This window comes from Camelus ferus, chromosome 5, assembly GCF_009834535.1.
Source record: "Camelus ferus isolate YT-003-E chromosome 5, BCGSAC_Cfer_1.0, whole genome shotgun sequence".
Taxonomy (NCBI): Eukaryota; Metazoa; Chordata; class Mammalia; order Artiodactyla; family Camelidae; genus Camelus; species Camelus ferus.
The window spans coordinates 94,688,647-94,714,591 of record NC_045700.1 but is presented as its reverse complement, the minus strand read 5'-3'; the positions used below and the strand labels follow the sequence as shown (position 1 = coordinate 94,714,591).

Here is a 25,945-nt window from a genome sequence, read left to right as displayed (position 1 = left end):
TCCTGAGCCCTCCTGAGCTTGGATGGGCAGAAGGAGTCCTGTGGTCAGGGCGGGCTCCTGAGACCCTGCAGGCAGGGTGCCGGCAGAGAACTGGAGGGCCCTGAGCTCCAGTTAAACCTGCTCACCCCCCGCTCCTGCTCCTACTGCCCCAGCACGGAACTGCGGGTGGGCCTTGGGGAGAGCAATTTACGGTCATGGAGCATCTGTCCCGGTTGGCCCGCGTGCAGGTGCTGCATCACCCTGAGCTCGGGAATGAGGTGGGTGTTACCACCCCTGGGTTCACATGTGGGACCTGGGGCTCGAAGAAGTTAGGGGCTGGCTCAGTCGCCCAGTTAGAGACAGTGTGTTCCCTGACACCACGGCGAGTTCCATCTGAGACAGGACACGGAGGCAGACAGATGGCAAAGGGATGCGGTGTGGGATGAAGTCCTCTAGGTGCTAGTCTCCCTCCTGTTGAGTGGAAACCAGCAGTCCCCGCTTCTTTTTCTCCCTGGAGTCCCAACAGGGAGGTGAAAAGAACTAGGCAGAGGGAGGCAGGTTGGGCTAAGAGGCTGTGCTGCCCTCCCCTGGGGCCTCCTGCACGGTGACCTTGTGCAGTGTGCAGCCTGGGTGGCCATTCAGGTCTGCTGGAGGGTACCAGATGCAGGTGACCAAGGACATCCCAGGCCCCTTACTCCGTGCTGGGTACCCTTGGGCAAGTCACGGAGCTTCCAGCTTCTGGGCCCTGAATATCCTCTAGGCTAACTTCCCCCCTGGTCAGCACGCAGACGCACGTGAACAAGGCCAGCAGCTTTTATTAGGGTTGAAGGGACAGTAGCCCTTGGAGGAGGGGCAGGGGGGCTGCGGGACAGACCCCGGAGTTACTCCCGGATGAGCTGGGCGGTCAGCCACCCTGGGCGGGCTCAGCACCTCCCTCCAGGGGGAAGCAGGCTGGCAGGCACCGGAGGCCAGGCTTCAGGACATCCCTCAGGGCTGCTCTTCTGCGGCCGAAGCGGCCCACGGGCCGGATTCTGCGGCCCGTGTACCAGGCCGGGTTGATGTCAGGGGCTGCAAAGAGGGAGGGCAGTACGTGATCGCACGGGCCCCAGTGTGTGCTCCTGTGGGTGACGGGGCCCGGTGCTCGTGCCCAGTGTCCCCGCTCCCTGTGCAGGCTCTCAGCTCACTGCTGCCCTGTCGCTCAGGTCATTCTGGGGCCCAACTGCCCAGGAGGGGTGCTCAGAGGGCCTGGCCAGGCCATTTCTGGATGCTGGGGTGACATTGGGAAATGAGAATTCATACTCTCCCTTCCTTTCCAGCCCCCCACCCCCATTCTCATGGGTAAAGTGGGCTCAGCCCCAGGCTGCCCAGGTGGTGAGAAGTGAACCCCTCCACCTCCACGGTGTGCTGGCCAGTGCACTTGGGAGCAGGTGTTGGGGCCACTTTGGGGAGAGCTCTGGCCATCAGAGGGCCAAGCCCCCAGCTCTGGGGGACTTAGCGAGGATGGTGCCCCAGCTCAGGAGGTGGCCAGAACCTGCTCATGACCCAGGGGTAGAGTGGTGGGGGCAGGCGAGGGAGGCTGAGGGTCTGAGCACTCACTGTGGATCTCCATGGAGTGCTGGTGGGCGCGGCTGGCCGCCCCCCGCAGGGCCAGGCCCAGCAGCAGCAGGCACAGGAGCCAGGCCCGCAACGCCTTCATCCCCTACCTTCTCACCGAGGCCCGCTGGAGGTGGGATCCCGCGAGGGCAGGCGCATCCTGGGGCAGGAGCAGCGGTAAGCTCACACGAGGACGCGTGTGCACAAAGCTGAGCGCCTCAGCTGATGTGAGCGAGTGTGTGCGGCAGAGTGGATGTGAGTGTGCGTGAGTGTGTGCACCTGTGTCCACGCAAGTGCGTGCATGTGTGTGCACACGGCCGTGCTCCACTGCGGGTTTCTCCGCTCTGGGTTGGGTGGGAGTGAGCATACAAGTGGCAGGCAAACCTGGCCCTCGGCGAACCCCCCTCTCCCCGGGACCCCGTCCCCACCTCGGTACAGCGAGCCTTAAACAAGGTGACCACGTGTGCGTCAGTCTCTGCCGGGCTCAGTCACGTTTGCACAGACCCTCTGTCATCAGAAGGAGCCCAGAGGTGTGTGAGCTGTGGGTGGAGAGGTCTGGGCTGCCTCGGAGCTGCCTCCATCTGTCTGTCTGTGTTAGGGAACCAGGAGTGTGGGGGGCCTCTGCACTGCTGTGTGTGTTGCACACCCAGCCCTCAGTGGGGGAGGGGGCGGTGGAGGCGAGCAGGTGTGGGGAGCTGCCTGGGGGAGCCCAGGGGTGTGCAGAGGTGGAGGGGTGCAGCCTCACCTCGGACATGGCAGGGGCTGGGACCCTGGGGCCCAGTTCCGTCCTGCTCCATGCCCGCTGGAGAAGGGTCATCACCCCCGGCCTTACCAGGAGCACTCACCCTCCCTGTGACCCCAGGACAGCCAGCAGGACAGCCCTAGGGCAGGTGGTGGGAGAGAGCGCTGTGGGCTGCAGAGGCACCCAGCAAATTCACTTCTCACCCTGCTGGCCAGAGGCCCTGACCTGCCTACAGATCCACGCGGCAGGTGCCCCTACCCCGTGGGGCTGGCGCCTCCTGTAGGGGCCCCACCCCGGGCACTTTAGGAAGCCTGTCTGTTTCAGGGAGGTTGTCTCTGCCGACCCTGGCTTTCCAGCCTGTCCCCGAGCCCCATGGAAAGTGCTCTCCATCTGAGAGATTGAAAATGGCCACCTCTCTCTCCTTTTTTAGAAATGTGCTGGGGTGTCGCACACACAGTGGCAGGGCAACCCCAAGGAGGAGGAAACAGAGGCGTCACTATGAAAGCAGAAGGATAAAGAGGTGGGTCCAAATGGGCTGGGCTGTCTCCTCCTCCCTCTGGGCCGGACCCATGCCGGGTGGAGAGCCCTAAACTGACCGCACCCGGCCTCTGATCCCCCGAGGCCCTGCCTCCCGGGAGCTAGAGGTTTGCTGTCACTGCTGGGATTCCTGGTCTGTGTCCCCAGCAGAGTCGCCTGAGACAGTTTCACCTTCTGTCTCCACGACGGACAGCCTTGCGCACGGGGCCCGGGCATACAGGGGTGGCCCTCAGATGCACAAATGGTGGGGTGGCTGCCCCTCTGTCTCCCTCCCAGGGCTGGTCCTGGATACTAGGACCGACCCATTCCCAGACAGTGAGGGAAGGTTTACAGAGGAGGAGGGAGGAGTGTCTGGGACCCCCGCCCGCTCCAGCATCTGGGAGCTACTCACCGAGGTTCCCGCCAAGGCTGGCCAGCGCTGTGGTGCCGGAGCCGTGACCCAGGTGGGAGCGGCTCACCCTTTATAGTCCCGGGAGGAAGCAGCCTACCCGACGCCCACCCACCCCTCCCCGCCCGCCTCCCTCGCCAGGCTTCATCAGGAGAGATTTTTTTCTTTTTTCCTTTCTTCTATTTTTTTTTTTTTTAATTCTCATCAGCGAAGTGATTTGTCCCTTCCTGGGTTATGTAATTTCATTTGGGCTGAGTGGTTTTAAAACACATTAGCCTCCCTTCTTCACGCTTCGGGCAGGCTGCAGAGCCAGGCGCCCCGGTCCAGGCAGCGCGGGAGCCTCGTGACACATGGAGGTGACCCTGCGGCCACCTCTCCCCCTCCTTTAAGTCATCGTTTCTAATGGAAAGGTAAAGGGACAAGTCACCTGAGGCTGTCACCACCGTGTGTATCCTTGTAAGCCCTCCCAGACCTGGCCAAGCACCTATGCGTGCGTGGTCTTTCATAGCTGCAGGCATTACATGCAAACCACTTTCGACCGAGCACTTAAAAATACTTTTTTAGGCTTTTGCAGAGGCTTCGTAGTGATGGTTTAAAATAAACAAGTTCATTATTATGATTATAAACCAAATACATGCGTTTCTATTGTAAAATAAATAATAAACAGACTTATTTGTATTTGAAAAGCAATTCATATAATTTGAAAAGAATTGAGCACATGCAGAAAAACAGAAAAACAGAAGCACGAGGTATGTGAGAGCGGCCAGGCAGCTCTCCCAGCGCGTGTCCTTCTCGCGGGCTTTGCTCATGTTTCCTGGGCAGGTTCCCGGGCGCGTGCGTTTTGAATCTCATTCTTTTCTTTTAACAGTCACGGCCTCAAGTTGTAGCTTCTGCCGTTTTAAATAACGGTGCACTATTCTACCATTTAACTTGGCCCTAAGAACTTAACTCATTCCTGTTCTGCGTAAGATTATATCGAGGGTCATTCAAGTGCCACTGAGTGTCACCTTCAGGAGCCCGTCCTGGGGAAGAGACCTCACAGGTGGCTCCCCTCGCACGTGCCCAGGGGACCCCATGGCCCTTCACCTGCCTCCATCAGACTTCTGGGGAAAGTTCCAGCACAGCCCGTTGCCCTCCGAGGGTCAGTCACATGTGGGTCTCCTCCCTCCCATGGCTGCCCATTCCCAGTGATGAAGGTTTTGCCGTCGGTGGGCTCCCTGCGAGATCTGGCGTTGGGGGGGGGGGCGCTGGTGGAGGAGGTTGTGGAAGGAGCATGGGGTTGGGGGGCAGAAGGGCCCCCGGCTCCCACCCGGGGCTGCAGCCTAAGGGCACTGGGACGGAGTCCGTCAGAATTCCCGGGGGGGCTCAGGGTTAGTGAGGGTGGTGATGGTGGAGGACCACTGCCGGGGCGGGGGTTCTGTCTTGGGAGGAGGTGTCCTTTCCTTGCAGATGTCTGTGCAGGCCATTGTGAGACCGCAGGAGCTGGAGGCAGCTTCCTGGGCACTGGCTGGGAGTGTGTGTGTGTGTGTGTATGAGTGTGTGTGGTGTGTGTGTGGTGTGTCAGTGAATGTGTGCGTGTGAGTGTGTGTGTAGTGACCCCTCCCCTTTCAGCAGAGCACCTTGGTCACGTGTGGCGTTGGTGCTGATAAATGAAACGGTCACACATTGAGGTCTGGGGGTCATTCTGGCTTCTAGAGTTCACCTGAATTTGATGCTGACTAGAACCTGTTTGTGGCCCCTTAACATACAGTGTCCGTCCGCTTTAATTATTAAGGAAAAGGGCGCACTGACCAGAAGTAAGGAATGTCCCTGTTAAAATCAAAGATGAAATGCCTCCCTTCCTGGGACGCCAAATGCTGGTCCTCCTCTCATGACAAGACTCCCTCCCCAGGTGCCGAGTCCACACCGGCTCGCTGTGTTCGTGCTGATCTGTCTGTGCTTCTGAAACCCTGAAGGGATGTATCCCTGTCTTGTGCACTGCTCTTTGTTTGGACGAGACGTAAAACTGTGCTGAAAACCCTGCTTCTCCAGGGCAGTTCCTCAGAGCTACCTGAGAGGCTGTTTTCTGGGCTATAGTCCTCAGTCTGGCTCAGATAAAACACTGTTTTGTTTCTATTCTAGACTGTTTACTGATTATTTTCATCAGTGGTGGCTGTGCACTGGGGGGCCCACCAGCGGGGGTGACATAGGCATGTGGCGTCCCTGTAGCCTCTCCGCCCACTCAGCATGGAGCAGAGAGCTCGCCCCGCTGAGAGAAGGGGAACGGTGTCCCCCTGCCCCCCGTGGTCTCTGGTGGCGCCCCGCAGAGGACCAAGAGTTACTGAGGGCACTCTGAAGCTGGAGGCCGCGTGACGGCAGCAGGGGGGCAAATGCAAGTGAGGTGGGGGGTCTTACTGCTCGTGACCCCCTGAGCCCCAGGATGGCAGGCCTGGCTGGGGCGTCTTGGGTGACCCTCTGCTTTGGTAGATGGAGCCCCCCCGGGGTGGGTCTGACCGGCGCCGGGAGCCCAGGGAGCCCCTCCCACTCCCTCCTGAACTGGGTCTTGGGCTCAGGGCGGGGGAGGGGCCACGGGCAGGGGCTCAGGGCGGGGGGGGGGGGGGTGGCCACGGGCTTTTGCTCCCGCTTTGGCCGATCAGTGTTTCATCGGGGCATCACTGGCCTCTTGAGTTTGGGTGCGTGTGAACTTGAACCCATGCTTGAACTTGAACCATGGGTGGAGCTGTGTCCTCTGCCAGGTCGGAAGAAAGTGGTATGGAGGGTTCTTAGGCATCATTTATTCCCTTTCTTTTAGTTACTATTTCATCTGAACACAAACAACACCCCACTTGAGAGAGAAAAGCTAAAGCAGACGCAAAGTCACTTGGGGAAGCAGCAGAGGATCACAACGTGGCTTCCAGCTCCAGGGGAGGCCACCTCACACTCTGTTCTCTCCTCTGCAAAATGGGCTGTTCCGAGGACTAAATGCACTGGGCCCTGTGGAACAGACAGCCACGCTCAGGGAGAGGGAGACGTGCTGACTACGCTCAACGCAGCTGTGAGGGTCCCGGCGGGCTCCCCTTAAAGCTGGACAAGCCACACGACACTCAGACGTAACCCGAGTCCCAGGCTGTCCGAGGTGGAGGGGGTCCCGGAGCTCGTCCACAGACAGATGACAGGTGGCCGGCGGGCATCACTCATGGGCCCCGGTCCTTGTTCTACTGGACTCCACTGCAGGAGGGCTGGACCCTGGGCCTCGGCCTGCCCGTCCGGAGCTCGTCAGCTGCCTCCCAGCAGGTCCTCTGCCCCTGCGTCGGGGCTTCGGTCAAATGCTCACCCGCTGCCACTGGCCCACTCTGCCCTCGGCTACAGCTTAGTTCTCCTGGCCTGTGCGCCGCAGGTGAGCCGGCAGACGGGGTGCGTGGTGGGGTGGGGGTCTAGCCCTCCCTCTTACTCAGCTGGTCACGAGCCCAGTCACTTGTCCTGACACCCCGCAGCACTCCCACAGAAGCACACACACCTGCACACGCTCCAAGGAAGACGGGGACCTGCAGGTGGCTGGTGCGGGTCCGCCCTTCCCGTTCTAGTCACAAGCACAACAGAAGCAAGCCAGCAGTGAAAGGGGCGGAGGTCACACTGAAAAAGAGCTCTGTGTCCTTCAAAAAGTTTCAACTGTTTTGCCCTAAAGGGAAGACATATCAGCTGAGCTGTTTCTCACAGATTAGAGCAGGCCGGCAGGAGGGGCTTGGAGGTCGTCTGTGGACGTGGGTGAAGAGCTGATGGTTTGAGAACCACTGTCAGCTCCCAGCATCGTGGGCAGGGTGTCTTCTTGTCCCCCCACTGGGCCGTGCACAGGGTGATTGGAGGGCATGAGGGCCGAGGTGGAGGGAAGGAAGGACGGGGGCCGCTCTGTCGCTCTGTCCTGTTCAGACGGACCTCTCCTTTCAGGGCTGGTGGGTCATCACAGGTTTCTGTGAAGCACAAACACACGTGGCCACATCAGTGTGCACAGGCACACACAGGTGCACACAGACACACGGACACACGCAGGTGCACACAGACACAGGCACACACAGGTGCACACAGACACAGACATACACGGGTGCACACGTGCAGAGGAACATATAAACACATGGGTGTGCACACAGGTAGACACAAACTTAGGTACCTGAGTGTGTACATAAAAACACATGGGCATGCACCCAGACAGGCACAGATACATGAGCACTTGCACGGACACACACGTGGGAGTATGCACATGCGTGCACACACACACACGGACGTGCTGGCGAAGGCATCAGTCAGTCCTCTGTGGGTTATTTTACTCAGCCGTGCTCTGCCTCTGTTTCCCCAGCTGTGAATCTGGGTCAGTGACACTAGCCCTCATCACATGGGGTGCACAGACGGAAAGCATCTGGCAGTTTAGAGCTCTGAAATACAGGAAGCTGTATTCCAGTTGGAAAGCATATCGATTTTCAAGTCCCAGCTGGCAATTCCTTATCAATTGCCAGCAGTCCTCCCCGGGGATGGCCACGCTCTGGCTTCGGTCCAGGTGGCCTTCTCTGGGCGCAGGTGTGGCCTGACAGGGGGTCTTGGACTTTGTCATTTCCACTCACACACGTTTCCCCTCGTCTGGGGTGGCCCGACCTCATTGGATATGTGTGCCCCACCTCCCTGTCCACCAGCACAAGGCTCGCACACAATCTGAACAATCCCTCTACTGTGAGAGACTTTGAAATCCCGTTTAAAAGCGGAGTTAGTGGGAAGAACAGAGCAGTCACACAGCCCTCCTGGACAGCCGAGCCAAGGGCTCAGCCTCTCGTAACTGGTCTGAAGTCAGAGTTACTGCTGGGGAGCTGCAGCCAGCGGGTGGGATGTGGCTGTGCACCGCTGTGGGGATCCAGGGTGACTGGGCCACCGAGTCCTCACGCCCATTGCTGGCATGTGGGCATCACTTGGTGGCCCCTAGGGGTCAGCTGTTTGAGCTGGTGAAGTGCTGCAGGGGCTCCAGGCAGGGGCACTCGCTTTGGAAGAGTTGGTGCTTTCCCCAGACTCCTGTGTGGCGGAAAACACCAGGGACCGTGGTGTCTGAAAAGGGTCTGCAAGAAGCCCTCTGTAGGAATCAAGGCCATGACTCCTTCCGGCCTGGCCTGATATGCCCTGGGCTTCAGGAGAAACCTTAAGGTCCTTCGCAGAGAGCCCTTTCCCGTGGAAGTCAGGGAACAGCTTTGACCCGGCACCTGCACACGTGGTTCAGCTGAATGACCTTGACAACTGGGCGGGCCGGTGGGGCTATGCAGAATCCTCACTGCCTCATGGGCTGTCCCCTCCCCGAGTGTCCTCCCTCATGGGCTGTCCCCTCCCTGAGTGTCCTCACTGCCTCATGGGCTGTCCCCTCCCCAAGGGTCCTCCTCCCTCATGGGCTGTCCCCTCCCCACGCTGAGACCTACCCAGGGTGAGCAGACCCCATTACTGGAACACTCTGGTACCTTTAAGAAATATTTTCGATGTCCCTTTAAATCTCTTGCTGATTTCCCTTATCTTGTGAGTTTATCCCACTGCTCTACTCTGAAGACTAAATACCGGTATGTCACCCGGACAGGTCACAGGATTTTAAAGCTGCCTCAGTAAACAGAGGAAACCTTACGGCAAAGCTCTGGTTGGAGACTCCCTTCCTGCTGTTGGGGTTCCTCTGTGTCAGGGACCCGTGGTACACGGATTTCCGATCGAAGTCATCACGTTTGTCTTTGGGGAAAACAGAAGGGGGGTTTCTTATTAATCACAAACTTACCCCAAAGAAGTGTCTTCGCTGCCTAAGTAATTTTAAAAGGGGCATGAAAGCAAATAGATCCCCTTTCAAGAAACCACGTCCGCTGGAGGAGTGTGTGCTATCGCTGCGAGGGAGGGAAAGGGTCTCCGCGGCAGGCAGATGGCAGGCAGGGTGGCTTCCAGGGGACCACGGAAGGGAAAGGTGCAACTGGGTGAAGCAACCCCACTTCAGTCTGCAGGCAGCTGGGAGCCCAGGATTGTTTGGAAGCAGACGAGGGACATGGAAAGAACCCCCTGTCAGGACCAGGGATGTGGTGGCCAGGGAACAGCTCAGACCTGGGGTGACAGGAGGCACCACAACGGTGTGAGGGCTGGACTTGCTCAGCAGAGGGGGCACTGGGCCCGGGGCCGGGGAAGGGGCTGCCTCCCCACGACCTGCGGTCGGCCTGCGGGGTGAGTGGTGGGCCAGAACACAAGGTCCCCACAGCCCGGCCCCGCACTGTGGGCCGTTCATCCAGGATGGAGCTGGTGTCCTTGTCACCACCAAGACATCAGGGAAGGCTCATTATGCCCTGCGCCCTGCACAGCAAGACTGGGGGCTGTGCGTCGTATCAGGATGGTTCACATCGCAGGGCACGGAGGCCACCACCACCACCTTTATGAGCTTAGAGCTGCACCTTTCATGTCTCCAGACACCAAGTCGCTGCAGCTGTCCTTGAGGGTGGCTGGCGTGGCGCTGGCGTGACCTTCGAGCATCGGGGGCATGAGATGCTGGGTCCCACGGGTTGCGGAGAAATACGGGGGCCCTGTTGGCCACGTTCATGCCCCTGAGCTCATCTCTCAGGCCCGAGGGACGAGGGAAGCAGGCGACTCTTACCTTGACTTTTGGGGTGATTACTGAGCTTCCTTCTCACCAGACAGGGCACACCCATCACCTGGAAGAAAGGTCTCTGCGCGTCACCGCATTGTTGTCATTGTTGGGAGCACCAGGGGCTAAGTTTGGATTTCTCCTGATCCTCCCAGATTCTGATTCATCAGGTCAGCCGTCTTCTGTTCTCTAGCCATATTTGAATTTTTAACAATATTAAAATGCGCATTATCAATAAATTAAGCACCAAATGCCAGAATATAAAGAGGTGCTCAGCTTTTGGAGAACTGCCACCTTTGGGTGGGTGCAGTAGAAAAAGACAAATCCCAGTCCACAGACCTGGGCTCGGATCCTGTCACTACCCCGTAACCGCTGTGATGGGGCGGTTTACATGTTCTCTCTGAACTCAGTCTCCTCATCTGGAAAATGGGCCAGTGTCCCCTTTACAGGGATATTGGAAGATTAATTGTACCTAATGCACTCCCAGCGCCCCACGGCTGCTGGGCTCCACACCTTCCCTTCCCTCTCCCTCACTTGTTAATTACCTGCCTGTCTAAAATGGCCCAGCTTTTCCTCTGTTTTGCCTCCTCAGGGAGGAAGAGAGAGCAAAATGGCCCGATTCCTCTAGAAGTCTTGCCCTCACCCGCCCAGTGATTCTGCCTGGCTTGTTTTGTGGGCTGTCCCTGGAGGTTGGCTGCAGAAGCCTTGAGGGCTGGGCTCCCTGGGACAAGTCAGGGTGCACCATGGCCCTGAGAAGAGGGTGGGGGTCAGGGTAAGGGTCCCTCTTCACTTGTGGTCTGCGTGGTCTCCATCAAGTGGGTCTACCTCCCTGAGCTTCAGTTTCCTCCTCAGTACAGAAGGGGTCCTAGCAGCGCCAGCTCACCTGGGGCGTAAACATTAAATGGAAGGGTGGGAAAAAATACAGTTTCTAACTGTATTTAAAACTGTATTTAGCTTCCTGGTGTTGTTATGAGAAGCAGAAGTGAGATGTCCTTGGAGCTTACAGGAGCATCTGGCAGCAGGCAGGAGCTGGAGTGGCCGCCACGCTTTCCCAGGCACCCCTCCCCCAGCCATACGCCCAAGGCCAGGAGACCCCGCCCTCTCCCGGGCAGCTCTTCCCCCCCTTGCTCTGCTTCTGTTAACCCTTCCACCGCAGGATCCTTGGTCCGGGGCTGTGGGGGTGCCGTCCACACCCGACACCCCTGTGCTGTTTTGTGCACACTGGCCCGGTGCTGCACCCCCACAGCCAGGACCCGCATCTCCCAGAGGAGGCCAGTTCCCCGGCCCGGAGCCCGCTGTGCCCCTGCCGGGGGGTGGGCACAGAGCACGGGAACGGTCATCACCCATGCTTGGTGGCCACTGCACAGGACGACTCTGGTGTGACATGCACGGTCTCCTCTCCAGGGCTCTGTGTTACCCTGAGCCAGTTACCCTGTGTGAGGTCTGCCTGCCTCCTCCCCGCCGTCCCCCATCTGAGCTTTCTTGGATTTTCCCCAATGAACATCCTACACCAATTCTCACCTCCCTGTGCACCTCTGTGGACGCCGACCCGTGAGACTTGCCGGCTGCTTAAAGTCCATACGTCTCAGCTCCACCACCCGTGGACTCGCCAGGCTTCTGGAAACGCCAGGCCAGTCTTTCACCCTTTCCCAGCCTTTTGGGCTTGGATGGAGTAACACGTACCTCGGCCTCATCTGAAGGGTCTGCGTTTGGCTCCTTAGGACTCTGGCCAGATTGCCCCACAAGCCGGGGAAGAAGTATCTGGAGGACGAGGGAGAAGCCTGAGTGTTACTACTGCTCATCGGAGCTCCAGCCACGCGGCGGGCCAGCAGGAGGGAGCCACGGCCGTTCTCTCTGATGCTCAGTGTGGGCCGCTGGGCCGGCGCCAGCCCACCCAGCACCCCTCTCCTGCACTCCGCCGTGAGGGCTGCTGGGTTCAGCCACTTAAAATACAAGTGAAAAGGGAGGCCCAGTTGGCTCTAAGTTTCAGGCCAGCAGCGAGGGCACTCTTCAGTGTGAGTGTGTCCCTGGCGTTGCACGGGGTACACGTCTACTAGAAAGTGAAAGGACTGGCTGTTGACCTGAAATTCAGGCTGGACTGGGTGTCTTGTGTTTCCCCCGGCAGCCATGTCTGCGGCTCCTCTAGGACTATCCGTCTTCTGCTAGATTTCCTCGCACTGTGATTTATTTGTCTGGCAATTCCCGACTTGAACGGGGAGAAGGCTGTTGGTCTCAGGTTTCCGCCGTGGCAGGCCCCCTGACACTCCGTCCCGATACACTGTCCGCGACGCCTCCCCATCCTTCCACCCTTGTCACACCCGCCTTGAAATGGCGCTTTATTAAGCCCACCAACACGAGGTGTCGTTCAGCTTGCTTCTCCTGGACTTGGCGCACCCACGTGTGTGAATGTGGGTGTGCTTCCAGTTCTCATGCAGGAGCTGAGAGCCCCCCAAAAGTACTGTTTTCAGGTAGAAATGACAGGAACGAATGAAGAACTGGCAATCGACAGCAGGAAACCGAGGCCGGCAGCTGAGGGGGGAGGGGGCGGCCAGCCCGGGGCTGTCGGCGCCGGGGCTCCAGGCACAACCCGCAGGCCCCGCGGCCCCTCCACTCACCGGGAGGTTGGACTTCCTCCGCGGCTTCCCTGAGGGCCTCAGCGTGAGCCCCGCAGCCCGCAAGGCTGCAATCCTGGACTCAATATCCGAAACCTGGGGGAACAACAGACAGACAGACGTCATTTGGATGTCCCAGCTCAACGTCACAGAACAGGTAGAGCAGCTCCCCGGATTCATCAATGTTTCCTCCTAAGGTGGGTGTCCCGACCAGGTGCATGTGCTGGGGACCCTGTTTTTGTTCATCTTCCATGGTCACTGGGGAGGGGCTGTGTTCCTTGCAGGTCTCCCCACAAGACAAGAGGAGAGGGGGCTCCATAAATTTCCTGGAGTCTCATCCACGAGGGATGGAAGGAGGGGTCAGGACTGGGGAAGAGTTGGAGGAGGAAGCTTCTGGAAACGAACCAGGCCCCATTCAGATCCATTCGGATCCCTCCATGGGATCTGAAATCCTCTGCAGTCCTCAGGTCTCTCTGGAGTCTGCCTTTTCTTGGACCTGCCACCCACACTCTCCCTCCCACCCCCTTTGCTCCAGTATTAGGGTTTCACTGATGATTCCTGAACTTGCCAAGTCTGACACCACCTCAGGGCCTTTGCACGAGCTGCCTTCGCTCTTAATATCCCTCCCTGACCACTGAGCATCGGAGTGCTCCATGGCGCTACCCTCCCTTGTTGTCTTCAGAGCTCTCTTCATAAACCGGATGATTTTCTTGGTCGCTGACTTGTTCTCTGTCTCCCCCCACTAAGTGTGGGGCTCGGTCTAGGACGTTCACAGCTGCACCTTTCGTGCCCTGCACAATGTGTGCCATATTCGGGGCACTGAGAACTGTTAGCCCAGCGAGAAGGAATGAATGAGCACCAAGCTCTCAGGCTGGCTTGCTTCCATTAACACGCAAGGCCCGGCAACGAGCCCCTCCCTCCTCAGGGACAGACGGGCCCTCGCTGAAGAGAACAGAGGTGGGAACAGGTGTGGCGGGTGCCGGTCCTCCCGCAGCGTGCCCTGAGGGGCAGACCTCCTCTTCTCTGGGGTCCTCAGGGAGGGCGGAGAAGAGCCCAGTCACTTTGGCTGTCCCTGGGAGGTGCCAGCTCTGCCCTTTGACCTCTACACCACTGACACACCCCTCAGCCTAACCCAAGCTCCGGACCCAAGCTCAGGCTCACAGGATGGCTGTCGGTCAGAGTCTGGTCCTGAGCCCTGGGGCCGTCCTCACATCTCAGCCTGCTTCTGGAGGACCCTCCTCCCGGGACAGGGAGGGCCTGTGTCAGCACCTTCCTTCCTTGGCTGAAAACGCTGCCTGCCCCTCACCAGCTTAAATTGGAACAGGACTGGGAGTGCGGGGAGGGGCTAGGAGTGTGACTCCCACAGACACCCCCAGGCTCCCGTTCTGGAGCTGACGGGGCGGGCTCCCTGGTGTGAGCCCTCTGGGGGACCGTCCACTGTTGCCAGGCCTTCAGGTCCCCCCACTATCTACCTGGGGGAGCCACCTGCCCTTGGGGACACTGGGGCTACCTCGCTTTCAGTCCGCTGCACCTCGGAGGCCATGACTGCCACTCTGTCCTCCAGCTCCGACAGCTCCTCGTCTGTGGTCCTGTTGGGCTGCATGGGGTCCTGAGGGCCCCGGGGGTCCTTTTCACATCCGGGCGCTTGGCCTGCAGCCGTGCTGACCTAGGAAAGAGAATCCTGAGTGTGACCTGCAGCAGAGAGACGGCAGGGCTCTCCCCAGCACACTCCCATCCTGAGAATGCTCTTTTCTCTTAACTCCAGGAGCTGGTCAGTCAGGGGCCGGGCACTTGTCCAGAGCCCTTGGTGCCCACCAGCGGCTGCAGCCCGGCCAGTGGCTTAGTTACAAACTGTTGATCCCTGGCCCTACCATGTCCTGCCAACACCGCTCAGGTAGCCTCACCTCCGGGGTGGCCCCAGGGAGGCCCTCGATGGGGGCCCTGTCCAGCCCCACCGCGTCACCCTTGCTCCCCTCCTCCTCCTCTGTGGACGAGGCCCCCTGGTCACTGACGTGGCTGGTCATCTCCTCCAGCTTCCTCTTCAGGGCCGCCTCTTCCATGTCGGAGTCTGTGGGCTCGTTGCCAAATGGACTCTGGAATGGACAAGCCGGGGACCCTCAGTCGGTCATCTGGAAGACCTCGCCTCCAGGAAGCATCCTGGCCCTGAGCACACCTCGGGGTCCGGCTGGAGCCGCGGGGTCATCCGTCCCCCGTGCCAGGTGCCCATGCGGCCTGCCCCAGTCTCCTGACCCAGGCTCCGTCGGGTGAGGCACTCCCTGTGATCCTGACGGCACCCAGGCTGAGATGTACCATTTTTGAACAAAACATTGGACACTCTCACCACTGGGGAAAATTCCCCCCTCTGCCCCCAAATTGGGTTCTCAAGCCATCTCTTAGGGTTCAGCAGCCTGACTGTAGCAAACTAAGACCTCACTCTGTTTTCATCCTGCCAGCTGGGGCTGCAGAGTGCTGACACGTCTGTTCTCTGGGTTCTCCCTGCTCCCCTGTGTCAAGACTGAAGTACCCCAAGGCTGCGTGGCCCCAGCACCACCCAAGGGCTCTGGGGTACGTCCTGAACTTGCATAAGGACGAGGGCAGTCATGTCCACGTGTGCCAGGCTCTGTGCCCAGTCTCTCCCATGAGCCTCATGTAGGCTGTGCCTTGGGAATCACCCCCCCAGATGCCGGCCCGGAGCTGACTGACAAGTGCCCACCGTGTATCTGTGATGCTTGGGAAACTGCAGACAACACTGTGGGGACGTCATAGTGATGTTTTCCGTGACACAGTGAGTGACGTCCTTCCTGACACACCCCTCCTTGAGTCTCGAGTCAGGGAAGTTGTCACCCCAGGTGAACTTGGACAAGACTTATACATCTCAGAATGTCTATTTATTTGCCTTGGCTGGAAAGACACTCAGAGCTAAACAGTGTTCGCCTCTGGCAGACCTCTTATCCAGACTCTAGCTCGGTCTCTGCTGCTTGAAACTGGTTTTCGGGGTTGTATTTTTTGGTCATAATTTTGCACGTCTTTATTGTAACTCTGGAGTTGGCGCATGAACAGGGGCCAGAGAAAAAGGACCCAACAGGTTAAAAGTAACCTGCTCTGGGCTGGGGGTCCTTCGTTTATTCCAGCTCTGACCCTTACTCGACACGTTGGGAAGGATGCTCAGCGCCCTGGTTCCTAGCCGGCCGTCACTCAGTAAGCAGGGCCTGGGCTGTGGGCAGCCCCGGCGGCCACCCCTTCCTGCACTCCAGCCAGCGGCTCACTGAGCACTGTGTGTTTCGTCTGCCTGTGGACGTGGGCTCTAAGTGGAAGTGCTGGTTTTAAAAAGTGACCAGCATTAGGCGATAAAAACAGAAAAATGGCAACATTATCCCAATTGCCTTTTACAGCCAAAATAACATGACAGTAGATAACGAGGCTGAAAAGTTAAAGCCAGTTCCATCCTTCAGAGTTCGCTCAGGCCGGAAGTCTTGGCGTCGTCGGACTCCTCTTTCTCGCGTCCTGAACGCCCGCTGGCTCTGCCTTCCACAGCGATGCGAGGTCCACCCCATCACCCCGCTGCCCTGTTGGTTCTGCTTCCGCCTCCTGTCTGGACAACCTCCCAGCCTCCTAGCTGGCCTCCTTCTTTCCGCAGCCTGTTCTCAGCGTAACAGGCAGAGGGAGCTCTGAGGGGCGGCGGCAGGAGCGAGGGGGCTGGTCACTCACTGGCTGCCTCTCCTCTGGTCCACAAAGCGGACTTCAGAGTGCGAGGTGAGGGCCCCTCCCGGACCAGCACCACGAGAATTTCAGAGCCTCCTCTTTGTCCCTTCCTCTGGGGAGTGAGGCACCTGCTGGGCTGCCGATGGAAGGCGGGCTGCTTCTCCACCACGATGTTACACCCACGGTGCCCGTCGGGCCGGCTTCCATCCCCCCTCGGCCCCGGCACGCCCCAGGCAAGCAGAAAGCAGTGTTCTCATCATTTAATTTTCTCTGTAAATGGAACCTGTTAAGACAGACCCACCGGCCTCACGGAGCGAATGCTGAGGTCCGGCTGGAGCAGCCGGCGGGGGCGGGGCCGGCATGTTTACTGGGACGCTTTTCCACCAGATCCCAATATTCTGACGAAGCTCAAAAATCAAATCTCCGTAGAGGCCAGAACGGGTGAAGAGAACCTCTATGACGTTCGGAGGGTAGATTCCATCGGTTCTGATGGGAATAAAACCTTCTCCCAGAGTAAATGAGATTGAGAAACTGCAGAATTCCGTGGGAGGCGGGGCTGAAGCCACCCAGGAGGGGCGCAGGGCTGCTGGTCGGGGTGTGGGGTGGAGGCTGCACACCACGGTTAGAAGCAGGTGCTCTTTCTGCCTCACAAGTAAGGAATCCACATGCATAGACACGCACACAGATGTGTGCCCGACACACACGCATGCGTACAAGCACGTATGAACGTGTGGGCAGGTGGCAGCACAACGGGATTCAGTGGGGTGCCCCTTGGTCCCTGGCAAACTGGGGTGTTGGTTGCCCTGGATGCTATGGAGGGGAGGGAGGCTCACTGGCAGGATCTGGGTGAGCATCCAGCAGGGGGTGGGGGCAGCCTGAGGGCTGGGAGGCTGGGGAGGAGTCCTGGGGTCCTGCGGGGTCACAGGTCCTGCGTGGGGGACACCTGACACAGACTCAGGTGAGCAGGCCTGTCCCGAGAGCGTCCTGAGGCGCGGAGTGCCTCTCCCCAGACCTGTCCGTGCGTCCAGTGTGTGTGCCCTGCGAACGATGGGCTCTGGAGTCCCTCTCAGGAGAGCCTGGGCCTCAGTTTCCTCGTCTAAAACCTGGGGGCTAGAACTGTGGTGCAGGGTTAGCCCAGCCCTGCAGCTCCACAGAGGGTGTTAGGGAAGGGCGCCTCCTGCGGGTCAAGGTGGCCGGTGGGGGGGGCGCCTGCGGCTCCCACCACTCACCCCAGTGCTAACTACACCCAGAGCTGATCTCCAGAGCCCTGGTCCCAAGAGAGGTGGGCAGCTGCTTACTTTGGGTGCTGTGGGGAGGGGACCAGGTGCTGGACGGGGACTGCGGCTCCGGCAGACCTGGGGCTGGGCCCAGGGCTGAGCAACGCCACCCCCACCCTCACAGCACCCTACTGTCTGTCTGTCCATCTCTCAGATGCACACGTGCACATGCATTAGGGGCCAAGGGATCTGTTCTCTTTACTCCCTGAAAGATGGCCCCGGTGTGGTGAGTACGCCTTCGCACACAGGGTGGGGAGGGAGACCCCACCCGCTCTGATGGCCTGGCCCTGGAGGCTGCAGGACCCAGACAGGTGTCCCCCTTCTTCACTGCTGTGAGTTCCCCACCCCTTTCTCCTTACAGCTGCTCCTGCATCCACTCTGAGTTCTCTTGTACCTTTTGCTGGGCCCACAGATGCCCAGGCTCCAGGCACTGTGGATGGCAGGGGCCTGGATGGGGCGGACAAGCCCCTTCAGCTGGACGGTGGAAATCTGCCCAGCTCTCTGAGCCCCACACAAGCCCCCTATTGGTGCCTCGACCTCCCTTAACAAAGGGGCTTCAGGCCTTTCTCCTCGCTCACTGGGGGCCTGCTTGGCCGCCGGCAGTCACTTGGCCGAGGGAGGCAGGACTGTGTCCTCCGGACGGGTCAGCAGGTGTTCCACGACCGGCATGTGCATATTCAGCTCAAAGATCTCCGGCAGAGGGAGGGGGAATCAGTGGCCGGGGGACAGAGCCCTTCCCACCACTTTGGATGCACCAGACTCCCAGGCGGCGGAAGGAAAGCTAAGGCCGCCATCCACGCTGTGGCCTGTGAAGCCCATTTCCTGACAGCAGGGGTTCTGGAACACCAAGCAAGAGCTGGGAGTGGTACCAGAAGCGGGGTGGGGGGTCCGGGGTGATGAATAAAGCAGGACAGGTGACACTTTTGGTGAGACAAGGAAGCAGAATCCGGAAGGCCTGTGATGTGTCACTGCCCATCCTGATGAGCACAGGGAGGCGTGAATTGCTCAGACCAGGTCGATGGATTGAAAAGTCCAGGGCCCTGCGTCACTGTGGGCCTGGAGGCCGTGAGGTAACGACCTAAAGCGACAAAAAGCACGACTTCTTCATCCCTTGAGTCACTGGGCTCTTGTGTCACCGGGGGCTATTAACTCCCAGACCGGGACACGAGAAAATCAATTCTGCAGTTTTCTTCCAAGCCCGGTGGATGCATCTTCCCCGCCATTATTTCGTGTGAGGCTCACCTTGTTTTAAAAGAGGGAGAGGCACCGGTGGGGGGAAGACGCTTCCGCATTGATCGGTAGGTAATTAGTTTGATCTTCACGGCACCGAGGGCTTGGAGTGGGCAGATCTACCCGAAGGACATAAGCTGAGAAACTCTGTCATGAGGGTTTCGGGTGGGAGCGGCCCCCAGCCCTCCTCTCGAGCGGCCGCTGTTAATTGAGACCAGCTCTAATCTCACTCGGCCTCTGAGAGGCAGCGATCCATACCCGGCGGGGGCTGCAGGTGGGTAAGTGCTCAGCCTTTGCGTCCCCAGGGAGCGCAGTGTGCACGAACACGTGGCCGCCACTCCAGACCCGGAGAGTAAGAGCCGACCCAACCAGGGCCGACACTGTCACAGTGACATGTCGCCTCCAGAGCGGAAGAGAAAGAAAAGCACCCAGGATGAGAACTCGGGAAGTTCTCGTCCTGATGGAGGAGGGGCTGGGGCAGCACGGAGCCCTGGAGACGGCCCTGCTCCAGGGCCGCGCTGCTCCCTGAGCAAGGCCCCGGCCGCTGGCCTGCAGGATGGCACGGATGTGATATAGACAACACAATCCTGCTTTTGCATCTGCTAGCCAGGGCCAGGGCCCCCTTTCAGACACCCCTAGGGAAGACCTGCTTCTCAGGCACCCAGAAGCATCTCCACAAAGCGGGGTTCTGCCCTCTCGTGTTGGCCTCCGGTGAGCTCCGTGTGGAGGTCAATCACCACGCGAGCCGGACACGCCTGACGGAAACTCAGAATGAACCCCTGGTGGTTTCAACTCGTTTGCAGCAAAATAAAAATTTACGATTTATAAACACAGTTACAGACCCAGACCGTGAAGGAAAATGAACCACCACAATTTGGCACCGGTGAGGCTTCTGTGGGGAAACTGAGTCAGTGTCTAGCAGCCTGGGGTCGGCTCTCGGGAACCCAGGGCTCACCACTCACCACTTGGCGGGGCGGGGCGCGTGCCAGGGCCCCGTTTCCTGCGCCTCCTTGATCTTAGCCCCGTGGGGGCCTCCGTCCTTCGTCCGCATGCTGTGCCGTCTTTGGCCTGCTCCTAGCGTGAGCGGTTATTTACAGAAAGTCTGCTGAAAATGCCTCACCCAGAAAGTTCTAACCACCGACACAAACACAGAGACAGGCAACGGGTCACAGGAGGACTGTTTAACCCCAATAAAACATTAATGTCGAGAACTCTCGGCCCCCACAGGCATGCCCGTGAGTCCTGGGTTGGGAAGTGCGGCTCCGAGGGCGTGGGCAGCTTCTGGGGGCTGCCTCCCAGGACCGCCTTGGCCCATCAGGGGCCCCGAGAACAGTCAGCCCTGAGCCTTCGCTGAGGCCCACAGGCGCTGCTGCGTTTGGAGGCAGTCTTTCACAAGCGTGAAACAGGCAATAACTCAAGGAGGCCTAAGGGATGATTGCTCATCAGCAGGGCTGGACACCAGGACATGTTTTCCTGAAATCACTCAAGTTGCTAAATTAAAAACTTGCTGAAAATAGACAATTTGAATCTAGTCTTCAACCCAGTGTTTTCTGGCTAGGGGTCTGGTACCCCCTCTCCAGTTTTGATTCCGCTACACATGGAGGTCTCTGTCCTGGGGGGCGGTCTCTGTCCTGGGGGGGGTCTCTGTCCTGGGGGGGTCTCTATCCTGGGGAGGTCTCTGTCCTGGGGGGTGGTCTCTGTCCTGACAACACTGGCCCCCCACCATCATCCCCTAGCCTTCCCAGGGACCAGTCACTCCTTGGTCTGAATCAAAGGCCATTCTGGCATCAGCGTTTCCCCTTAAAAGGGGTCTGAGCTCCAGGAAGGGTGGGCCGCCCTGGGTCACATGGGGGAGAGAGGGCTCTTCCCCACAGGCCCACTCAGGGCTTTTCACGCCCTGCTGTGTTCAGGGCAGAGGGTCAGCGGCTTCTTTCAGAGATGGAGGTGGGAGCCGGAGGACCTTCCAGCCCCAGGGTTGTGGGATGCTTCCAGGGGACGTTATAGCAAAGAGAGGCCGCGGGCCTGCGGGCACTGACTCTAGGGAGGGAGAGACGCAGTTTAAAAGCTCTGTGTTTCTGCCCTGCTGACGTGTAGGCCAATCAGTTTTAGAGCCCCAAACCCTGACACTGATTCACCGAAACCCTACAGAAAGAAGGAGCCCTTCCACAGGGGCAGCAGGTGCGCCTGTGGGCAGATGGCTGCCCGGGGCTCAGCCATGAGGGGACAGTTGGAAAGCCTCTAACCTGTTCCATGTCAGCGCAGACTGAGGAGACGCTGCTGCCCCGCCGCCCAAGCCCGGGAAGAGTCAGCCCCCTGGAGACCTGCTGCTGCTGGGGGAAGAGAGGGGAAGGGGTGCTGACGGTGGCGGAGGGTCAGCGGAGGCCCTCCCGCCCGCTGGGCAGCCCAACTCGTTACCCGACACCCCGGGCAGCACCACGATTTAGCCGGAGGCCCCGAGAGCAGCTTGCAGCCTGTGGACAAGGCCCCTGCTCCTGGGTGCTCTGAGGGCACGGAGGGGTGAGGGCCCCGGGGAGGCCCAGCTCCCTGCAGACAGCCCTCAGCAGTCCCGAGTCTGCGCCTTGAACTGCAGCAACCACCCTGCCCCCGCCCCCTCCTCCTCTCCCCAGTCTGTTTCTAGACCTTTGTTTTCTGAAGATGCTCGATGTTCGGTCAGTCTCTGCACCTGGCAGCTCAGAGCTCGGCCTGCGGGTCCCTGAAGGGAAGCTCCACGCACCCCTCTCCCCACTAACCCGTCAGCGTGCAGAGGAAGCTGGGCCGGCACTAACCCAGCTCCTGAACACGTGTGTGGGACCCACCCTGGAGAAGCTACGACTCAGGACCCTCCATCCAGAGCAGGCCCACGTACCTGCTCTCTGCTTCATGCCCCTGGATTCATCTGTTACAAGGTGGCCCCACCCCCATGATTTCATCCCCAGGCATCAGGCCTTGTCGGGGACTCTGCTGAGTCTGTCCTGACCCAGGGGTCATGGTGTTCTCATAGAAAATGTCACTGCCTCCTCCCCTCTGTAAAGTGTACCTGCTCAAATCTAAATCTAAATCAACCATCTGTGGACAGGATCATGGTTTAAATTCAGTGACAGGAACCCGGGGTACTCAAAGGAATCTCGTGGCAAGTTACTTCCTAAATCAGTGGCCACAGTGTGAGTGGTTCTAATTTAACAGGTATTAAGTACTCTAAGTTCTCTTAAAATCTATATAAAGCCTGCTAAATAACAGATTATTTCCTCTCCTTGTAAAAGACACAATAATTGATAGAATATAAAAATACGTATTTTCATCAAAAGGGAGGAAGCACTGATACCTGCGACCAGGTGCATGAACCTCAAAAACATTGCGCTGAAGTGAGAGAAGCCAGACACAAGAGGTCCCGTGCTGGATGAGCCCGTTTCTATGAAACGTGCAGCACAGGCAAAGCCACAGAGACGGGGAGCAGCTGGGGGCGGGCGGATCGGGTGGGAGTAACTGCTATTGGGCACAAGCTTTCCCTTGGAATTTGAAGATGTTTGGGAACTGATGCAGGTGGTGGTTGTACCACACCGTGAACGCACTAAATGCAACTGAATTGTTTGCTTTAAAATGGTTAATTTTCTCTTCTGCGAATTTCACATCAATAAAAAGGTGTATTTTGATGACACGGCATATCTCTGTTAAGTAGGCTTGTGCAATCTTACAGCTGCACAATACTGAAAGCTTTAATTTCTCAGATATGAACTGATGTGAAGGTAAAAAGATTCCACTCAAAGGAGCCCCTGGGGTGCTCCGCGCCCAGCGCCTTACCTGGCTCTCAGCTGAAGTCCGGGCTCTCCGCCTGGGATGGTGGGAGGCCACCCTCTGAGCCCAGGTGCTGTCTTCATCCGAGGTGTCCACGTCGGCCAGATACTGGGAGGGGGGCTGCTCTTTCCCGAGGATGCTTGTCCCTTTGGAGGAAGGGTTGGTTTGGATTATTTGGAGTGAAAAGCTGAGAGCCAACAGACATGGTTTTTCCAATGAAGAAACATGAGAGAGCAAATTAAACAAACTAAACATCCTTTGATGTTATGGGGCTGAGGTCCTTAAATCAAAGAAAGAAATGAGCGGGTTTCTCATCCCCACACGAGGAACTTTTCAGAAAGTAGAAGCCCCTGCCCTGGCACTCACTGCGGGGCTCAGAGAGTGGAAAGCCTGGCTGGGGAAGCACGCGGAGCTCCACGTGCTTGGGGAGTGGCAGACGTGGGTCCTGGGATGTTTCCAGGGGTGGACGGGACTTTAGGGAGGCTTTCCACGTTGGCTGCTGGGGGCTGGTTTTCCTGTCCGATTAGCGATTTGAAGACTTTCATGGGCACAGGTCACCTAAGGTGTGGACTGAAATGCTCATTCCTGAGCTCCAGTGCAGAAGGGATCTCTAGGTCTTCACCAGAAAGTACCCCCACAGCTCCAGGTGCCTGGAGGGCACCCCCGTAGCCACGTGGGGGCGGGGGAAGCAGGAGTGATCGGGGTTGACCCTCACATGGGGGGACGGCCCCGGAGTCAGCGCCCCAGGAACCGGCGTGCAGGAGCTGTTCCTGGGCGTGACGCACAGCCACTCACATGCTGGAGGGACTCTGCCGACACCCTGAATGAGCGGCGACAGGGCCCTGAGCTCCAGGTGAGACTCCAGCCCTGCCGACACTTTGGCTTCAGCCTGGGAGCCCTGAGCTGAGGACACAGTAAAGCCGTGCTGGACTCCTGGTCCCTGGGAACGCACAAATGTGTGTTGTTTTAAGCCAGTAAATTTGTGGTAAGTTGTTACGCAGCAACAGCTAACAGATAGAACTGTCCCATTTAGAGCCTACAACAGTGTTGGGCTCCAACCCCGTCTGACAATGAGGAAGCCGAGGCACAGCAGTGAAGTGGTTTGGTCAAGAACACATTGACATGCCTTTAAATCACAGCCTGGGCACTAGGAGACGACACTGCCAATCAAACTCCAGCCCTCTCTTTCCTGCCACATTCACCATGGGACGCTCTCAATTTAAGACACGAGGTGACAACAGGTGTCTCAGAATCAAGGAAACAAGGTAGGTAGGTAGTTGGTCAAAAGAGCTGGGCTTGAGACTCAGAACTGCCGGTCTCCCAGGCGCCTGCCTTCCTCAACGTGAGTGTCTCGGTGTCTCCCTCCCCTCACTGACGACGGGGCCGGTAAGGGGGGCGATTAGGGATCACAGGAGGAAATGCATGTGTCCAGGGCTTGATCCTGTGACTCGGTCAATGCAGATTCATTTATCCATTGTTTACAGGGCAGTAAAACTCCTCCTCCCTCCCCCAGGGCCTCCAGGGTCCTAGTCAGCGTGGGGATCATGAGATTACAGTCTCTATAACGCAATGAAAAGAAAAAATGGGAAGTCAACCCATTTCCTGGCAGACGGCGGCGACGTAACCACATTTCCTTGCAGCTGGCCCCCCGCAGCCGTCAGTGGGGAGCCCATTAGTGGGGAGCCTGGGCTGCTTCTGTCATCTAATTAGCTCTTACATCAGTTGGGCACCCGAACTCCCAAACCCGTGTGCACACTCTCACAGGGCACAGGAACAGACAGCAATTCGGGATTTCATTATGAAGCCAACTGTCTGATGATAAAATTAAACTGAGTGAATCAGGGGCTGGGCACTTACAGACCTCCCGACTCACAGCTGGGAGTGAGGCAGTGCCCAGACGGAGCCTGTGCCATCAGTCCCAGGTGCACTGTTGGTCCCGGGTTTGGAGCCGCCCTGTCCTGGGTCAGGATGGTCAGTCCGGGTGACCAATGGGAAACCTGCATGTCCCTACCCAACTCTAGCTCAGTCTCCCCCAGGAAAGTTGGCAGTGCCCCGTGAGTCAGTGCAGGCATCAGTGCTGGTCCTTCTGAGTGTTACCAGGGGAGTGCCCAGCCCAGGGAGAGCAGGTGTTGCCGGTGTCTGCAGGGACTTCACATGCCATCCAGTCCCCGCAAAAGAAGGGGCTCCTGTACCTCGGCCAGTGTGCTGGCACAGATCGGGGTGGCAGGGCAGGTTTTCCAGCGACCCTGTCCCCAACGCAGAGCCCACGTAGAAGACCGTGGCTGCGGGCACCTACCAGGTGTGGCAGCAACACCTTGGGCCTTTGTGTAGGACCCTCCAGGCAGGCAGAGCTCAGCGAGGTCATCCAGTCCGGCAGGCGAGAGGCTGACCGTCTGCTCTTCCGGACGGGGGTGGCGCCCAGAGGCCGTGGCATCAGCTTCCCCCAGGACCACGCCCTCCTGGGAGGTGGTCTCCTCTGTGAGGGCCTGAGCACGCAGGGCCTGTCAGCAGGTTTTAGGAGGAAGGGGCAGCTCCTCAGAATGTGGGTCTTTCCAGTCCCAGTCTTGAGGGTTTCCAGGCATCATGACTGACTGGCACTGGACACACATCCGCCCTCTCCAGCCCCTGGTAACTCAATTCCCTTCAATTTCAAGGGGCTCTGGACTTGCAGCTGGAGCAGGGCCCGCGGCCCAAAGGCCTTTCAGGTGCCAGCTCCCCGCTCCCTTCCTGTCGTCCCTCTCCCTGCAGGGGTCTGCAGACCCGCCTGGCCAGTGTCCCCTGCCCCAGCTCCGGGCCCAGGGCACCGAGACTTCAGGGCTCCAGCTGAGGGGCCACCGCTCTGCCTGTGCTGTGAGTGACAGTCCCTTGTGTGCCCGGCTCAGCTAGTCCCAAAGGTGATCCTGTGAGGCAGAGATAATCGCCCCTTTTCCAGGTGGGGTGAGGGGACGGGGCTGCACAGGGGCCGCACAGAGGCCACACAGCTAAGGAGCAGAGGGACCACAGGTCCCGGTTCTGCTGGACAGCCTGTGCCGTGCTCCGGGTCCTGGTGTAATTACTAACAGCAGCCTCTTCCAGCAGCAAGACCGCCCTAGTTCGGGCAACAGTGTATGAGGCCCCTGCTAATAGGGTGCAGGAGGCGCCGGCACACTGGGTCCTGCCTGACTCCAGCCATGCTGTTCCTCTGCCCTGTGCTTTTTTTTTTTTTTTGTAAATGGAAGGTACTGGGGATTGAACCCATGACCTGGTGCATGCTAACCACATGCTCTGCCACTGAGCTAGACCCTCCTCCTTGCCCTTTGCTTTTGAGCCATGGGGGTTCTGCCTTAATTCTGGGACAAGCACCCTCCCTGAACACCCCAGGCCCCTGGCTCGTTTGCCCTGCATCCTTCTTCTCCAAGCAGCCCCCCAGCCCCTCCAGGGGCTGGAGGGGGAGAAGTTTCTGGATCCTGTGCCCCCGCCCCAGCTGTCTCCCTGCCTGTC

The 25,945-nt window shown here is 58.7% G+C and overlaps 2 protein-coding genes across 8 annotated transcripts in view; both read right to left on the bottom strand.

Moving 5' to 3' along the window:
- Positions 1 to 787: 787 nt before the first annotated feature.
- Positions 788 to 3,818, bottom strand: PRLH (prolactin releasing hormone). Its single transcript, XM_006177803.2, has 3 exons — positions 3,243 to 3,818; positions 1,576 to 1,732; positions 788 to 1,047 (listed from the first exon to the last, which is right to left on the bottom strand). Exons 2-3 carry the CDS (start codon positions 1,673 to 1,675, stop codon positions 884 to 886), a joined length of 264 nt encoding a protein of 87 aa, XP_006177865.1. The 5' UTR covers positions 1,676 to 1,732; positions 3,243 to 3,818; the 3' UTR covers positions 788 to 883.
- Positions 3,819 to 5,998: 2,180 nt separating this feature from the next.
- The window catches only part of MLPH (melanophilin), a 39,857-nt gene continuing 19,910 nt past the window's right edge, over positions 5,999 to 25,945 (bottom strand). For 3 of the 7 annotated variants that reach the window (XM_032480578.1, XM_032480581.1, XM_014553337.2), the window contains 9 exons: positions 24,762 to 24,966; positions 22,472 to 22,611; positions 14,369 to 14,557; positions 13,975 to 14,130; positions 12,468 to 12,560; positions 11,536 to 11,613; positions 9,862 to 9,919; positions 8,863 to 8,960; positions 5,999 to 7,186 (listed from right to left, as the gene is read on the bottom strand). In XM_032480578.1, the coding sequence (XP_032336469.1) occupies positions 7,160 to 7,186; positions 8,863 to 8,960; positions 9,862 to 9,919; positions 11,536 to 11,613; positions 12,468 to 12,560; positions 13,975 to 14,130; positions 14,369 to 14,557; positions 22,472 to 22,611; positions 24,762 to 24,966 (1,044 nt within the window). In that variant the 3' untranslated portion in view covers positions 5,999 to 7,159. Of the gene's footprint in view, positions 7,187 to 8,862; positions 8,961 to 9,861; positions 9,920 to 11,535; positions 11,614 to 12,467; positions 12,561 to 13,974; positions 14,131 to 14,368; positions 14,558 to 14,604; positions 18,522 to 19,635; positions 19,748 to 20,916; positions 21,004 to 22,471; positions 22,612 to 24,761; positions 24,967 to 25,945 lie in introns of those variants that run through there. The other 4 variants (XM_032480580.1, XM_032480582.1, XM_032480583.1 and 1 more) reach the window with 3 other exon arrangements.

Excerpts from the sequence above, each read along its gene's own strand:
- PRLH (XM_006177803.2), bottom strand. The coding sequence starts at position 1,675 with ATGAAGGCGTTGCGGGCCTGGCTCCTGTGCCTGCTGCTGCTGGGCCTG. Across the intron at positions 1,048-1,575 it reads GCACTCCATGGAGATCCACA|CCCCTGACATCAACCCGGCC; the intron begins GTGAGTGCTCAG and ends CCCTCTTTGCAG.